General features: G+C 44.2%; 1 protein-coding gene across 4 annotated transcripts in view; it reads right to left on the reverse strand.

Moving 5' to 3' along the window:
- txlng (taxilin gamma) overlaps nucleotides 1–16,715 on the reverse strand; it is a 51,828-nt gene that overhangs the window by 17,011 nt on the left and 18,102 nt on the right. For all 4 annotated transcript variants that reach the window (XM_070554622.1, XM_054735259.2, XM_070554621.1 and 1 more), the window contains exons 4-6: nucleotides 9,001–9,092; nucleotides 7,403–7,573; nucleotides 6,286–6,480 (exon numbers count right to left, since the gene is read on the reverse strand). In XM_070554622.1, coding sequence (XP_070410723.1) covers nucleotides 6,286–6,480; nucleotides 7,403–7,573; nucleotides 9,001–9,092 — 458 coding nt within the window. The remainder of the gene's footprint in view (nucleotides 1–6,285; nucleotides 6,481–7,402; nucleotides 7,574–9,000; nucleotides 9,093–16,715) is intronic.

A 16,715-nucleotide genomic window follows, 5' to 3' on the forward strand; every position in this document is an offset into this window, starting at 1 on the left:
GAGGTCTGGTCATGGGGAGGGAGCGGGGCCAGTGACGGCGGCTGCAGTGTGATCATCTGTCTCTTTTATTTAAGGACACGGAGACGTTTTTTGTTTCTTCTGTTATAACAAACTTAACTCTGTCAACTTACTCTGTATTGGTTGTGTTCTAGGAGGACCTGCTCCAAAACGAGATGTTACATCTCAAGCAGTTTATCCTCCTGAAAAACACAAGTTAAATAAATAAATAAAAGGAGAGAGAAATAGAAGATAGAAGTTCTTGTTACACTTTATTCTTTTGTTTCATGACGACAAACTGATGTTAAATTCAACTTAAAGAGAAACTGGGAGGAAGCTTTGGTCCATTTTAAGTTACAGGATACCTTGTTCCCTATCTGGTCCTCCAGAGACAGCATGGACATGAGGGTTACATGGTGAGGGTCTCACTGGACAGGTTAGTGCAGTCACACAGCCGAGCTGGAGGGGGGCAGGTGTTGTCCTGCTTTATATTGCAAGCTTCTGTGTGATGTGCATTACAGCCAGCGATCCAAACAGCAGCAGCAGGTTTTAGGTGCCTACCTACATTTTACTGTAGCATTTGTATTTACAGGTTACAAAGTTAAATAAAAGCTTTTTCATAAGCTATCATCTTGTTTTTATTATTAGATGGAACATAACTGGTCACACTTCAAACTAGAAGCTAATGATGGGTCTATTAGAGCAATAAGCTATACTTTTATGAATGACACACTTACAGTGGGGCAAAAAAGTATTTAGTCAGCCACCGATTGTGCAAGTTCTCCCACTTAAAATGATGACAGAGGTCAGTAATTTACATCATAGGCACATCATGGGACCTTGGGGTCCCACAAGGTTCAGTTCTAGGGCCTCTACTATTCGCATTCTATATTCTTCCCCTAGCTGGCATCATTCAGTCTTTCCCAGACATCTCCTACCACATCTACGCTGATGATATTCAGCTCTATATGTCCTTTTTGCCACACCAGTTGGACAGGCTGGCCACACTTGTACTCTGCCTGACCCAGATCAGTAACTGGCTGTCCAGCAACTTTCTTGTCCTCAATGCTAACAAGACAGAGACCCTGATCGCTGCACCCCCGGAACTTCAGCCAAAAATCGAGCAAGAAATTGCCTCTTTTTGCCCATCAGCCAAGGCCAACATAAGAAACCTGGGAGTTATTTTTGACAGCTTTAAGTTTAGACTCACACATCAAAACAATCTCCCGCTCTTGTTTCTTTCAACTGAGAAACATTTCAAAAGTCCGTAAACTGGTTTCTACTGCAGATCTGGAAAAAAATCATCCATGCCTTTGTGTCATCACGCTTAGACTACTGTAACGCTCTTTTTACTGGTCTCAACAAAACCTCCCTCTCACGCCTTCAAGCCATCCAAAATGCAGCAGCCAGACTCCTAACCAAATCCAGCAGACGAGCTCACATCACTCCAGTTTTACAGTCCCTCCACTGGCTCCCGGTAGAATATAGAATTCAGTTTAAAGTTTTAGTCCTGACCTATAGAGCTCTTAACAACCAGGCTCCAAGCTACCTATCTGAGCTTTTATCCCCACACATCACCTCTCGGAACCTTAGATCCACATCTGAAAACCTCCTGGCTGTTCCTCGAACCAGACTGAAAACCAAAGGGGACAGGGCCTTTCAGACTATTGCACCCAGACTTTGGAACAGTCTACCTTCAAATCTCTGTCTCTCTAACACTGTAGAGGTCTTTAAAAATCATCTAAAAACTCACCTTTTCATCCAAGCGTTCCCTCCCTAAATGTTTCAAAAAGATGGCTTTGTTCGGGTTCACACCTTCACTTTGTTTTTACTCATGATTTTATTTTCTATTTTATCACTGCTATTGTTTTTCTGATGTTTTTATTGGTTAGAGGTATTTGCCCTGATCTTTATCATGTTGTACAGCGCTTTGTGATTTATTTCTATGAAAGGCGCTATATAAATAAACTTTTACTTACTTACTTATAGGGTTGTCACGGTAACCGGTATAGCGGTAAACTCTGATAAAAAAGTTGACAATAAAAATAACCGTCCAGTTTTTAAAAAACTAAATTATCTCGGTGGGTTTACCGCGACCGCGGTTTAGGCGCGGTGACCTTTACCAGCCACAGTAGCTTCTGCTGAAGTTCCCGCGCACACGCACTTTTTAGTTTGCAACCAAAACTTTGAAGCTGAAATAATGGCCGAAGGAGGAGACGGCAGCGCCCAGGACATCCATCAGCCCTCAAAGAAGACTAAATCGGAAGTATGGGCATATTTTGGATTTCTGAAAAATGCTGAGGGACAGTTAATAGAAGACTGCTATCCCGTTTGCAGAACGTGCAGGAAAAAAGTGTCTGCAAAAGGCAGCAACACTTCAAACATCTGCGTAACCATCACCCACGTCTCTACAGCCAGTGCAAGGTAAGTTAACATTAGCATTTTAGCTTAAATGCATGACGTGAGGACTTTTGGTTGAGGGAGAATGCAACGAGTCACTATATACTGCATCCGCAGCGTCCTCTGCCAGCATTTAAACTGTGTCACGGACACCCTGTTGCTGGATGAAGCATCTTATTTGTTGATGAAGAGAAATTAGTTCCTTGTCATTGATTTGTTTACTTATTCAATGCCATTTATTCTTGAACATTTGGATTTGATTACATAGTGTAGTAGTTATTTTAGTAATTTGTTTAAAGTGGCTATTTGTTTTAAATACATATTTTTTTAAGGTTGACTTCAAGTCAAGTGTGGACTGGAGTTTTAGATTTTCATTTTGATAATGAAGAAAACAAGTATATGAGAAAACAAGTGGTGTTTCTTTGATTTGTTTATATATTGTTTATGTTTCGAATGTTTGGATTTGTATAATTTAAACCTGCACTGACTACTGTAACATGTTCCAGAAAAAGAAGCTTTGTGTTATTTTAGGTTTAATAAACATTGTTAAACCTTTTCAAAACTATTTCAGTTTGTGTAGAACAGGACTATCAATGCTTTCTGAACATACGCAACACCGTTTAAAAAATACCGCGATAATACCGAAAACCGTGATAATTTTGGTCACAATAACCGTGAGGTTAAATTTTCATACCGTGACAACCCTACTTACTTACTTACTTCAACTGTGAGAGACAGAATGTGAAAAAAAAATTCATGAATTCACATGGCAGGATTTTTAAAGAATTTGTTTGTAAATCAGGGTGGAAAATAAGTATTTGGTCACTTCAAACAAGGAACATCTCTGGCTCTCACAGACCTGTAACGTCTTCTTTAAGAAACTTTTCTGTCCTCCACTCGTTACCTGTATTAATGGCACCTGTTTGAACACATTATCTGTATAAAAGACACCTGTCCACAGCCTCAAACAGTCAAGACTCCAAACTCCACTATGGCCAAGACCAAAGAGCTTTCGAAGGACACCAGGAAAAGAATTGTAGACCTGCACCAGACTGGGAAGAGTGAATTTACAATAGGCTTGGTGTGAAAAAAATCAACTGTGGGAGCAATTATCAGAAAATGGAAGACATACAAGACCACTGATAATCTCCCTCGACCTGGGGCTCCACTCAAGATCTCATCCCGTGGGGTCAAAATGATCATGAGAACGGTGAGCAAGAATCCCAGAACCACACGGGGGGACCTGGTGAATGACCTGCAGAGAGCTGGGACCACAGTGACAAAGGTCACCATCAGTAACACACTACAACGGCAGGGAATCAAATCCTGCAGTGCCAGACGTGTTCCGCTGCTGAAGACAGTGCATGTCCAGGCCCGTCTGAAGTTTGCCAGAGAGCACATGGATGATACAGCAGAGGATTGGGAGAATGTCATGTGGTCAGATGAAACCAAAGTAGAACTTTTTGGTATAAAATCAACTCGTCGTGTTTGGAGGAAGAAGAATACTGAGCTGCATCCCAAGAACACCATACCTACTGTGAAGCATGGGGGTGGGAACATCATGCTTTGGGGCTGTTTTTCTGCTAAGGGGACAGGACGACTGATCCGTGTTAAGGACAGAATGAATGGGGCCATGTATCGTGAGATTTTGAGCCAAAACCTCCTTCCATCAGTGAGAGCTTTGAAGATGAAACGTGGCTGGGTCTTCCAACACGACAATGATCCCAAACACACCGCCCGAGCAACAAAGGAGTGGCTCCGTAAGAAGCATTTGAAAGTCCTGGAGTGGCCTAGCCAGTCTCCAGACCTCAACCCCATAGAAAATCTGTGGAGGGAGTTGAAAGTCCCTGTTGCTCGGCGACAGCCCCAAAACATCACTGCTCTCGAGGAGATCTGCATGGAGGAATGGGCCAAAATACCAGCTACTGTGTGTGCAAACCTGGTAAAGACCTATAGTAATCGTTTGACCTCTGTTATTGCCAACAAAGTTTATGTTACAAAGTATTGAGTTGAATTTTTGTTATTGACCAAATACTTATTTTCCACCCTGATTTACAAATAAATTCTTTAAAAATCCTGCCATGTGAATTCATGGACTTTTTTCACATTCTGTCTCTCACAGTTGAAGTGTACCTATGATGAAAATTACTGACCTCTGTCACCATTTTAAGTGGGAGAACTTGTACAATCGGTGGCTGACTAAATACTTTTTTGCCCCACTGTATTTTCGCTCAGTGTACATTTGTTCAGAGTTTATGGGTGTGAATGATTTGCTCCCACCCTCACAGCCCTACTCTCAGCTCCACCTCTTTTCCCATTTTTGGATTGTCTGGGCGTGACAAGACGTATGACACGGCCAAAACAGAGGAGGTGGCTTCACAAGAGAAACACAGTCAGAAATGTGCTCGGTTTGTCCATTATTTTTAATGTCTATGGTATGCACACAGGTGCTTGCATGGTGCTCTCACAAGTATGGACTCGGGCATCATAAACACATACCCTAAGGCTGTGGTTGGCACTAAATGCACTATGAATTATTACCGTGTTCTTTTCAGCAAAAATTGTTACCGTTATATATCCTCGTGTTTTTGGTGCAGTAACATTTTGGTTCTGTTGAATTTTTGTCCCCTTTTATTTCTCTCTCGCTTTCTGCAGGTCTAGAACTGGATTTTTGTATATCTTTTGTTTATTTTTGTAAACTTTTTCCCCCACCTCTTCCATTTCCATCTCCATCTCCATGTCCATTGGGATTAAAAACGACCAAAAGCCTTTCCAGTAGTTTTGATATCCAGCGGGGCATTATAGCTCAATCTGTAACGCTCTACCTGAGTATAATTGTAAGGCTTGTTTTGGCACTCAGACATCCATTCTAATTGATTTACAGCTGAACAGGACACAGAAGGGTGAATGGAGAGGCCATGGAAGAGCAGGAGTCAGGCAGTTCGGCGAGACTGACTGAGACTGACTACATTTACATGCAGCCAATATCCGGGTTATGATCGGGTTAAGGTCAGTATTCGGGTTTCTGAGTTGATCAGAATAACCCGTTTACAAGCATAAATAGAAAGAGTTACCCCTAACTTGCATAACCCGATTTAAATGCGGACGTTGGGGTAGCGTCAGGACGTATGGACTACGTCAAGACGCAATATGCGTCATATTTCGCTGTCTCTGTACTTTCGGCCGTCAACAAAAGACATAATGTTCGTACTTTTCACCAGACCGATGAAGACAGAGGTTTCCTCGTCACTCCAAAAGTGTGGTGCTGTGCCACGACTCACCATGTTGCTCCCAACTTGTTGTTTACTTCCGGTGTTCTGGCGCATACAAGACGTCTCGCTACTCAAAAGACCAAGATTCCTTGCGAACAGAGCATGCGCAGAACACACGCTTTGATGGGGATATCCCGATATGCGTTTACACGACCAAACATTCGGGTTAGAAAAGGGTTACCCCAGGTGTAGTAACTGGGTTTTTAAAAACCCGGTTATGAGCATATCCGGGGTTTTGGCTGTGTTTACATGGCCGTGCGGAACCGGGTTATTGTGAATATTCGGGTTTTAAAAGGATTACTGGCTGCATGTAAATGCACTCAATAGTTGCTTTTGGTCCAAACTGTGTTATTGGCAGAGGTTTTTAGACAAATGCGAGACAACAGCTTTTTATTGATTTTTTATCTCTACAATATATTTGTAGCTATACTACATAAAGTTGCATGAGAAAAATGTTTTAGGCAAGTTTGTGATTCAAACTTGCTATTGCAGTTTTAAAGACAGACCAAGTTCTGCATATTGCCGAGTCAAAATGATCAAATCTAGTGATTTCTCTGTTGTGGTGGTGGTATGGCATCTCAAATGTGACTTTAATCAGAGGCAACAACAGTCTCACCTCCTCCCTCAGCTCATACTGCTCAATGAGCTTCTTCAGCTTCTCCGCCAGCTCCATGTTCTCCTGCCTCAGTTTGGAGTTGTGTGAGCTATGCTGCTCCATCTGCACTTCGATGTCACTCAAGGTCATCTGAAAGTGAAGCATGGCCTCCTTACGCTGTTCCTCATACTCTCTGGACCGCTGGGCATTCTCCTCCTGTTAGGTGTTGGAGGAGGAACAGTCAGAAATAACTCACTGTTATTCCTAGCTTTTCCCCCTCAGTGTGTGTGTGTGAACAAACTATCTGCATAACAGGTGTAGATTCATCAGGTCTGTGTCAGGACAGACTTAATCCAGCAGTAGGATTTGTCAGGATGGTGCAGAGAACATGCAGATTTGGATTAAGCAGCTTTTATTTTCTACTACTTTCCTCAGGTGGGAATACAACATTACTGTCTGAAATTATTTCTAGTATTGTTTTAGTGTGTTTAGATTAAAACACATTATCCTGGGGATAGTGAGCCAAAATCAGATTGCCCTCAAAAGTTTTCTTGCTTCCCCATCCTGGTTCTTGAAAAGTTCTGGAGATTAATATCAAGCATGATGAGCAGGAGGCAGGCTGCCTGTGTTGCATGACTCTGGACAGACTCAGGAGGACATGCCGCCTGGCAAATGCAGAGATACAAGCTGTAATTATCAGCCTTTAGGTCAGCTTCCAAGTGCCTGAACCTGGCCAGAACCATGAGGAGGAGATTCCTGAGATGGATCAGAGAATCAGGTGGGAATTAGCAGCCTGGAGGCCCACTCCTTGCTGACCGGTCTTGGTCGGAACCAAGAAGAGGAGCAGTCTGGGTCACAAGCAGAGTAGCAGGCATGAATTCCTGCAGGATTATCTTCAAATGTACATTTCTAGCAGCTAGCTTAGCTTATCTAGAGGCTAACTAAAGGAGAACACGGACTCCTCCTGAACACACATACGTCACTCATGGCACACGCTCTCACAAGGTGATACCAACCCACACGACTTTAAAATACACTTCATCCCTACCTCTACATTGTTTCTTTTTACAAAATGATTGCATAATACTGCTTAAGTAACAACACTAGCATGGTACCACCTAGAAACGGAGGGCTTTACCTTCAGTGTCTTGTTGTGTCTCTGCAGCTCCCTACAGAGACTCTCCAGCTTGCTGCGTGCTAGGATGGCCTTGCTGTGATCGCCCTGTAGATGGACCTTCTCCTTTATTATCTGAGATTGCTTCTTTTGCAAGGCTTTCAGCTGTTTCTGCATGCAGCGGCTCTCTTCCAGCTGAACAACCCACAGAGACAGAAACAGAAAGATGCGCTTTAGAAAACCGGCCCGGCCTCTCAAATACAGTTTGTTCCACTCCTGGTAAGCTTGTGTTGCTATAAGCTAACGGGTCGTATTATGATGAAAAAGGGCATGTCGCCATTCTTCCGGTTAGCTTTTAGCAACACAAGCAGTAAACAGAGGCTGGCAGGGGTGAAGTGGACAGAATTGAGAAAAGATATGCACAATGGCTGAAGGAATGTACACAGGGCTTTATTTGAGCCGGATCTTGCCGGAACAAGATCCCGCAACTGTCTTATTTTGAAAGGACCGCTCCGTCAACTGTCTGCTAGGTCCCGGCAACTCACGCGACCAACTTGTGCTATACGTTGCCAACACATTCTCACACAACGCGTCGGAAATAAACGCTTGGTCACCCTTCGTCAGTTTTAGCCGATTTGGGTGTGAGGTGTGAGCAGGGTTTGAATTACGGGTGAGCTAAAGGGAGCCCCTGGAAGCCCCCAACTTACACACCCATGGGGAGCCCGGCAAAGATCCTGGTTCTGCTTATATTACATTATCTATGTGGACTCTCAGGGATTACTTTGACCTGAGAGGCGCAGACCTCTGATCATTGATGAGCTCCAGACAGATGCGTCCTGAGCATGGCCACTGTAACATCATCAAAGTGTCGCCACTGTGGTTAGAAATCTGGGTTTTTTCATTGATGGCCATTTTAAACTTGATAAACAGATAAGTTCTGTGGTCCAGAGCGTGTTCTTTCATTTGTGTGTTCTTAGTAAAGTCAAGCCCTATTTACCACTCAACGACTTTGAAAAGGTTATGCAGGGGAACAGTAAAGATGCAAAAACTACCATTGTTAGAAGAAATCTGTGTTGACTTTGAAAATGTGGGCGCAAGTTCAAATTACTTGGCGAAAGCTCAAGCGCCACCCCCGTGCATGTTTTGGCATCGGCTTAGCCATTAGTGAATTTTGGTCTGACGTCAGTATTTGCGTTCCGGGAACGTTTGATTTACAAACTAAGCACTGAGTGTACAACAACAATGATGCAGCACAGCTTATTTGTTACATATTGTCCTGTTTTATGGTGTTATGTGTGTTGCTTTGTGTCAACGGTGTTGTCAGAAGACTGCTTCTGTGGTGTCATCACTTCAGAAATACGAGCACCCAATCGGTTTAGTTCAGGTAACCCGTTTACATGCAACATGTAATGGGATTGCTACTGCTTTATCTGGGTGCTTCAGCTCGATCAGCCTTCAGCCAGACTAACACATTTCCATGCAATTTTAAAAAACTGACAAAAGTCTTTTTAGGGCAATACTTCGGTTTTCTGATGTGCATGTTAACACACTGATTGCCAAAAGCTCCAAAGAGTGGATTTTGCATGATATAGAACATTTAAATGCAGCTGTTCAGATCTCACCAAGTCTGCATATTTCTTGCACAGAGCAGCTAGCTTCTCCTCTGGAGTGGTTAGAGCATTCAGAGCTTGCATCAGAAGACCAACCTCCTTCCCTACAAAAGAGAAACAAGGAGAAAAAAAAGCATTAACCCAACTAGACCTACTTTTTAAAATTACTGTAAGAATGTTTTTATATATTTATATTTGTATAATTTAGAATGATTTGTCATTAGTTTCTGATTATTTTTCAAAGACATTGTAAACAACAGATGCCTCAAAACCAATTGGACCATTCATGTACAAAGTTCAAACTTGGTGGAGCCACTACTAGCTTAACACCGCATAGTGTTACCAAACAACGTATTGCTACATTTTGTTATAATTCATGACCATGTTTTCCCTGTCACTGTTTTGCATAGTTTTGTAATTTTGTTTTGTTTGTTTTTTATTAACATCACTAGCTTATAGTTAGCCTCAGTACTACCTTCTGGTTAGCTTCTGTAGTAGCTAATTGTGTAGCCTCAGTAAACATTTGGTTGGAGAAGACTTATTAGACTTTAGTTCAGCTTTTGGTGTCACTGATCATGATCTTCTATTACAAAAATTACAGTGTTCTGGTTTTCAGCCCAACAGCAGTCCTTTGGTTACAGAGCTACCTGAAAAACAGGAGACAAACTATTTATTTTAACAGAAGTTTTTCTGAAGGAAAAACGTTTTTTTCCACAGGGAAGTTGCCTGGGGCTACTTTTATACTCAATATTCACAAATGATTTACCGTTTACCCTGAAGAGTGCAAAAGTCTCTAGATATGCAGATGATTCTACAATCTAGTCATCAAAACCGTCAGTAGAGGAACTTGAACAGGTCCTGACAGAGGAACTAAAGTCGGTTGTTGAGTGGATAACAAGTAATAGACTCAATCTAAATGTGGCCAAGTCTAAGTGCATTGTCTTTGGAAACAATAGGATGCTGCTGGATCAACCTGACCTAAAATTAAGGGTGAAAGATGTGATGGTTGAACAAGTAAAGGAAAAAGAACGTTTGGGTGTAATAATTGATAGTAAACTGTTGTGGCTAAAACATATAACTAGACTGGTCAACAGGATGGGCAGAGGTCTCTCGGTTGTTAGAAGATGTTCTTATAAGCTGCCTTTCAGTGTGGTGAAAAACATTACTGAAACACTTTCACAGTTAGATTAATGTTCAGAGATCTGGTCATGTGCTACTCAGTCTCATATTAAACTGCTGTCCAGAATAAAGGAGCTAGATGTGTACTACGATGCTCATATAGAACGAATGTCAACTGGATGCACATTTTGTTTATCATGGTTAAAGGTAAGAGAAAGATTTAAGTCATCACTTCTGAATTTGACTAGGAAAATTATAATAACTAAAGTATCAAGAAAACTATACCCGGTGCTCAGTTTTAGCATACCCATGAAACCAGGCATGCTGTTGAGGGTAGGTTTATTCTTCCTTGAGTACTATCAGACAATGCTAAGAGAACTGTAATGTATAGATCAATGTTTACATGGAACACATTGCCTGGTTACATTATCAAAGAAAAAAATAAACATCATTTCAAAATTCTTTTAAAGACTTGTTTGCTTGCTGAACAGCTACATGAACACTGACATTAGCTGCGTTTACATGTGCCAAATTTCCTCAATCCGACTGAAATCTTGGTTGATCGGAATTTCCGAATCTCTGTTCACATGGACACGAACTGAAATGATCTGATCATGCCGTGCGTACATACGCACCAAGCATTTAATCCGAGTAAATAGGTTGAGCATGCGCAGAGTTGCCTTTCCCGAAAGAAAAATTGTAAACAAACGCCATGAAACGAAATGAAAAATGTAAAAACAGAAATAACCATTCTTCCTGCTTTCCTGATCCATTTATTCAATTTAACATTTTTATTTAGCTGATAGAAGTTACGTTTTCTTCAATGAATAACTGCAGATCTATGCTTTACTGCATTTTATTGTTGATTAAAATAAGGGAGGGTTATGTCTCTGCCTCTTGATCAGCTGTCCGCGGGTCTGAAGTGACAGCTGTGCTGTTGCGCTGCGGCACAGAGCGGGGGTGGGGTGGGGGGTTAGACTCATGTTTTATTACGGAGTTCTGTTGTGGCTTATTATTAATACCATGTGACAATCAGCTGAAACTGTTGAGAAAAATCTGTTCAAACAAAATAACAGAAGATGTTCAGAAAGTTTAGAAGCCTGTGTTCATCATTAACGAACCGCATCTCAGGTCATCTGCGTTTACGTGATTTTAACACGGACTTTACTGTCGTCCAGAGTATTTAACCGAGGACGTTTTCCTACCCAACATCAGCCTCCAGTCAAGTCTGTAAACCCCATATTATCTTGTGTTCTTTACAAGTGCGTCTCCATCACCTGCTGCAGAACCTGCTGCGTTCAAAGCTGACAGAAACGGGGGTCCGTGCGCTGCAACCCCCGCAATAAACCTGCGTATTTCCAGTACAGATTTGAACATGCTTGTCGAATGACTTGTGCAATAATCAGATTTTTATTTTACTTCCACAAAATGCAAGTTCTGAATTGAATATTACTGAAACGGGGACGGCTTGTCGTCGGATGTAAAAGCCGCCGCTCGTTAATTACACCGTCATTTTTTAAGTCAGGCTGTCCAAATGACAGCGGAGAGGCCCGCTCACTGTTGCACACATGCGCAGTGGGCATTATTTTACCCCAACAATCCGAATGGCTGTGTACAAGCACGTCAATCGGAATGAAGAATGGGATAAACCACCTCTCTCAATCGGATTGAAATTTCAATCCGATCGGGCCAAATCGGATCAGAATATTCCGATTGACATGTTTACATGCAGAATTTTCGATCTGAATGGGCATTCAATCCGATTAAATATGCGCATGTAAACGTGGCTAGTATGTATACTCCTCATCCTAATGAAAATGTATTTTGAAATTTATAACTATTAAGAAATTTAACCCATAGAGTTCTGCAGTCTTTGTAACATTAAAAAACTAAATCAATAATTTGTAAACTAGGTTCTGTGTGTTTGATCTCTTTTTTGTGTATACATATTTTGATCAGGATCATTCATGGATGTAAATTCAAAGAGTCAGAGTACCCGGCCCGGAGGGTTACCGGGGTCCCACCCTGGAGCCAGGCCTGAGGTTGGGGCCCGTGAGCGAGCGCCTGGTGGCCAGGCTTTTGCCCATGGGGCCCGGCCGGGCCCAGCCCGAACCGGACACATGGGCTCATCCAACTGTGGACCCACCACCCGCAGGAGGAACATGAAGGGTCCGGTGCAATGTGGATTGGGTGGAAGACCAAGGCGGGAGCCTTGGCGGTCCGATCCCCGGACAAGAAAACTGGTTTTTGGGACATGGAACATCACCTCGCTGGCGAGGAAGGAGCAGGAGCTTGTGGGAGAGGTTAAGCGGTACCGGCTAGATATAGTCGGACTCACCTTGACACATAGCAGTGACTCTGGAACCCAAGTCCTTGAGAGGGGTTGGACACTCTCCTTTGCTGGAGTTGCTCCGGGTGAGAGGCGGAGGGCTGGGGTTGGCTTTTTGTTAGCCCCAAGACTCTCTGCCTGTGTGTTGGGGTTTACCCCGGGAGACGAGAGGGTAGCTTCCCTGCGCCTTCGGGTCGGGGAACGGGTCCTGGCTGTTGTTTGTGCTTATGGGCCAAATATCAGTTCAGAGTACCAACCCTTTTTGGAGTCCCTGGGACAAGTGCTAGATAGTGCTCCATCAAGGGAATCCATTGTCCTGCTGGGGGACTTCAATGCTCAATAGGGAAATGACGCTTTCTTGTGTAGATCAAGCATCCATTATTTGGTCCAGTACAAGTGAAAATAATTTGCATAAGCTACAAGTAGCACAAAATAAAGCTGCTCGTATTGTTTTAGGCTGCCCTTACAGAACAAATGTGGGAACCATGCATGAAAAACTTGCTTGGCTTGATGTGAAGAGTAGATTGAAGTATTTCTTGGTAACAACTGTGAGGAAAATAATAATTACAAAAACACCAAAAATTATACATAGCAAATTATTGTTTTTTTCAGATAATCATACTTATAATACACGACAGATAAATGAGATGAAATGTGTTTTACACGCAGTAGAACAAATCAAATTCAACGATCTTTTCACTATAAAGCTATGCTTGCATGGAATGCATTACCTAGATTTTTAATTTTTGAAAGTAATAACATTTCTTTTCATAAGAAACTGAAAATTTTTTTGTTTACACACTTAATTGTATAGTGACTATGAACTCTGCAACGAAGGATTGAGAATCTGTGTTTGAGGTCGAGTACTGGATATCGATGAACTATGATACGAAACAATGGACATGATGTCACCATTCTGTTATATTTTATTTTCAATCTTTATTGGTTTGATTAACTCCTTTCCCAATATTAGTTTATATATGTAATTTTGTTCTAGATATGTGATTTCATCTTGAGCTACAGGTATTATGGGAATTAGGGATGTGTGTGCTTGAATGTGTGTGTGTTTGTGTGTAAAGTGTATTATCTCATGTAAACAATTGTATGAAAATGTATGAGACCCCAGGAAGACTAGCATCTGCACTTAGGCAGAAGCTAATGGGGATCTCAATAAAACGAAACGAAATGAAACAGTTTGACCTGGAGGGGTGTGATTGGGAGGATCGCCTGATCTGAACTCGAGTGGTTTTCCTTATTGGACTTCTGTGCAAGCCACAGTTTGGCCATAACGAACACCATGTTCGAACATAAGGATGGCCATCAGTACACTTGGTACCAGGGCAGCCTAGGTTGCAGGTCGATGATAGACTTTGTAGTCATACCATCTGACCTGAGGCCGTATGTTTTGGACACCCGAGTGAAGAGAGGAGCGGAGCTGTCAACTGATCACCACCTGGTGGTGAGTTGGATCAGATGGCAGGGGAAGATGCCGCGTAGACCTGGCAGACCCAAAGGCATAGTGAGGGTCTGTTGGGAACGCCTGGCAGAAGAACCTGTTAAGACGGTCTTCAACTCCCACCTTCGGCAGAGCTTTGACCGCGTCCAGAGAGCAGTGGGGGACATTGACTCCAAGTGGGCCTTGTTCCACTCTGCGATTGTTGAAGTGGCTGTTGCTAGCTGTGGTCGCAAGGTGGCCAGTGCCAGTCGTGGTGACAACCCCCGTACCCGCTGGTGGACGCCAGAGGTCCGGGGAGCAGTCAGGCTGAAGGAGGAGGCCTACAGAGCGTGGCTGGTCTGTGGGTCTTCGGAGGCAGCAGACAGGTACCGGATAGCCAAGCGGGGTGCAGCAGTGGCAGTTGCCGAGGCAAAATCTCGGGAATGGGAGGAGTTTGGTGAGGCCATGGAGAAAGACTATCGATCGGCTCCAAAGAGGTTCTGGCAAACTGTCCGGCGCCTCAGGAGAGGAAGGCAGCAACTCGCTCACACTATTTACAGTGGGGATGGGGAGCTGCTGATGTCAACTGAGGCTATAGTCGGACGGTGGAAGGAATACTTTGAGGAGCTCCTCAATCCCACCTATGCGCATTCCGAGGAGGAACCAGAGCCGGGAGACCTGGGGATGGACTGTCCAATCTCGGGGGCAGAAGTTGCTGAGGTAGTCAAACAACTACACAGCGGCGGAGCCCCGGGGTTGGATGAGGTTCGTCCTGGGTATCTCAAGGCTATGGATGTTGTAGGGCTGTCATGGTTGACATGTCTCTTCAACATTGCGTGGTCATCGGGGGCAGTTCCTGTGGAGTGACAGACCGAGGTGGTGGTCCCCATCTTGAAGAAGGGTGACCTGAGGGTGTGCTCCAACTATAGGGGGATCACACTCCTCAGCCTCCCTGGAAAGGTCTACTCCAAGGTACTGGAGAGGAGGGTCCGATCGATAGTTGAATCTCAGATTGAGGAGGAGCAATGTGGTTTTCGTCCTGGTCGTGGAACTGTGGACCAGCTCTATACCCTTGCAAGGGTGATGGAGGGGGCATGGGAGTTTGCCCAACCAATCCACATGTGTTTTGTGGATTTGGAGAAGGCTTATGACCGTGTCCCCAGAGGCACCGTGTGGGGGACGCTCCAGGAGTATGGGGTGGGTGGCTTTCTGTAAAGGGCCATTCAGTCCCTTTACCAGAGGAGCGTGAAATTGGTCCGCATAGCCGGTAGTAAGTCGGACCTGTTCCCGGTGAGGGTTGGACTCCGCCAGGGCTGCCCTTTGTCGCCGGTTCTGTTCATTACCTTTATGGACAGAATTTCTAGGCGCAGCCGTGGTGAGAAGTGTGTCAAGTTTGGTGGCAGGAGAATCTCGTCTCTGCATTATGCGGATGATGTGGTCCTCCTAGCTTCATCCAGCTCTGACATTCAGCTCTTGCTGGTTAGGTTCGCGGCCGAGTGTGAAGCAGCTGGGATGAGGATCAGCACCTCCAAATCTGAGACCATCGTTCTCAACTGGAAAAGGGTGGCTTGCCAACTCCTCGTCGGGGGAGAGGTCCTACCTCAAGTGGAGGAGTTTAAGTATCTCTGGGTCTTGTTCACGAGTGAGGGTAGGAGGGATCGGGAGATCGACAGGCGGATTGGTTCAGCATCTGCAGTGATGCGGGTGCTGAGCAGACCGGTCGTGGTGAAGAGGGAGCTGAGCCAGACAGCCAGGCTCTCGATTTACCGGTCGATCTATGTCCCAATCCTCACCTATGGTCATGAGCTTTGGGTAATGACCGAAAGAATGAGATCGCGGATACAAGCGGCCCAAATGAGTTTCCTCCGTAGGGTGGCCGGGCTCAGCCTTAGAGATAGGGTGAGGAGCTTGGACATTCGGGAGGGACTCGGAGTAGAACCGCTGCTCCTCCAGATCGAAAGGAGCCAGTTGAGGTGGTTTGGGTTTCTGGTCAGGATGCCTCCTGGACGCCTGCCCAGGGAGGTGTTTTGGGCATGTCCTGCTGGCAGGAGCCCCCCGGGTTGACCCAGGACACATTGGAGAGGTTACATCTCCAATCTTGTCCAGGAACGCCTTGGGGTCCTGCCGGAGGAGCTGGTGGAGAAGGCCGGGGAGAGGACAGTCTGGAGCTCCCTAGTTGGGATGCTGCCCCTATGGCCCGGATAAGCGGAGGAAGACGACGACGACAGGTAAAAACGTGTATTAGAGATAAATCTACCTACATTTTATTTTCAAGCTTTGTTTTCATGTGACTAATTTCCTGTCCTGTCTGTCTCTCATCTTCCTGCATCTCCTCTAAACTCTCCAGAAAACTGCTGCCTGGATTCTTACTTTTTCACCTCATCAATTACTTTTGAGCAGATCAAAGGGATCTCCTGACCGCAAAGCGGAGAGCGCATTTCGATGCTGTGTCAGTGAGGTGAAATCACCGCAGTGAGGTGAAATCACCACAGCACACGATGAGCGGAGCGCATCAGGAATGGTTAAGAGACAGAACACGAGAGGATATAAACAGATATGAACGATCATGTGTTAATGTTTTGTTGCGCCACCTTGAGAATGTATTGTGCGCACCAACGATCAGCGCTCGGCGTCTTCCGCTCAACAGAATCCCGCTACGCTGAGAGTCCATAAATATTGTAATGTAGGTAGAAACTGGATCTTTCCCTGAAAGATATCTAGCCCCCATAACTCGATCCCTGGCCCTGGATGAAAAACCAGACATTCTGATCAATGTAGGAACGGCTCTCTATAGGGACTCGTTCACTTTGAAAACCCGTGCAAAAGACTTGATTCATTTGTGAA

This window comes from Nothobranchius furzeri, chromosome 9, assembly GCF_043380555.1.
Source record: "Nothobranchius furzeri strain GRZ-AD chromosome 9, NfurGRZ-RIMD1, whole genome shotgun sequence".
NCBI lineage: Eukaryota > Metazoa > Chordata > Actinopteri > Cyprinodontiformes > Nothobranchiidae > Nothobranchius > Nothobranchius furzeri.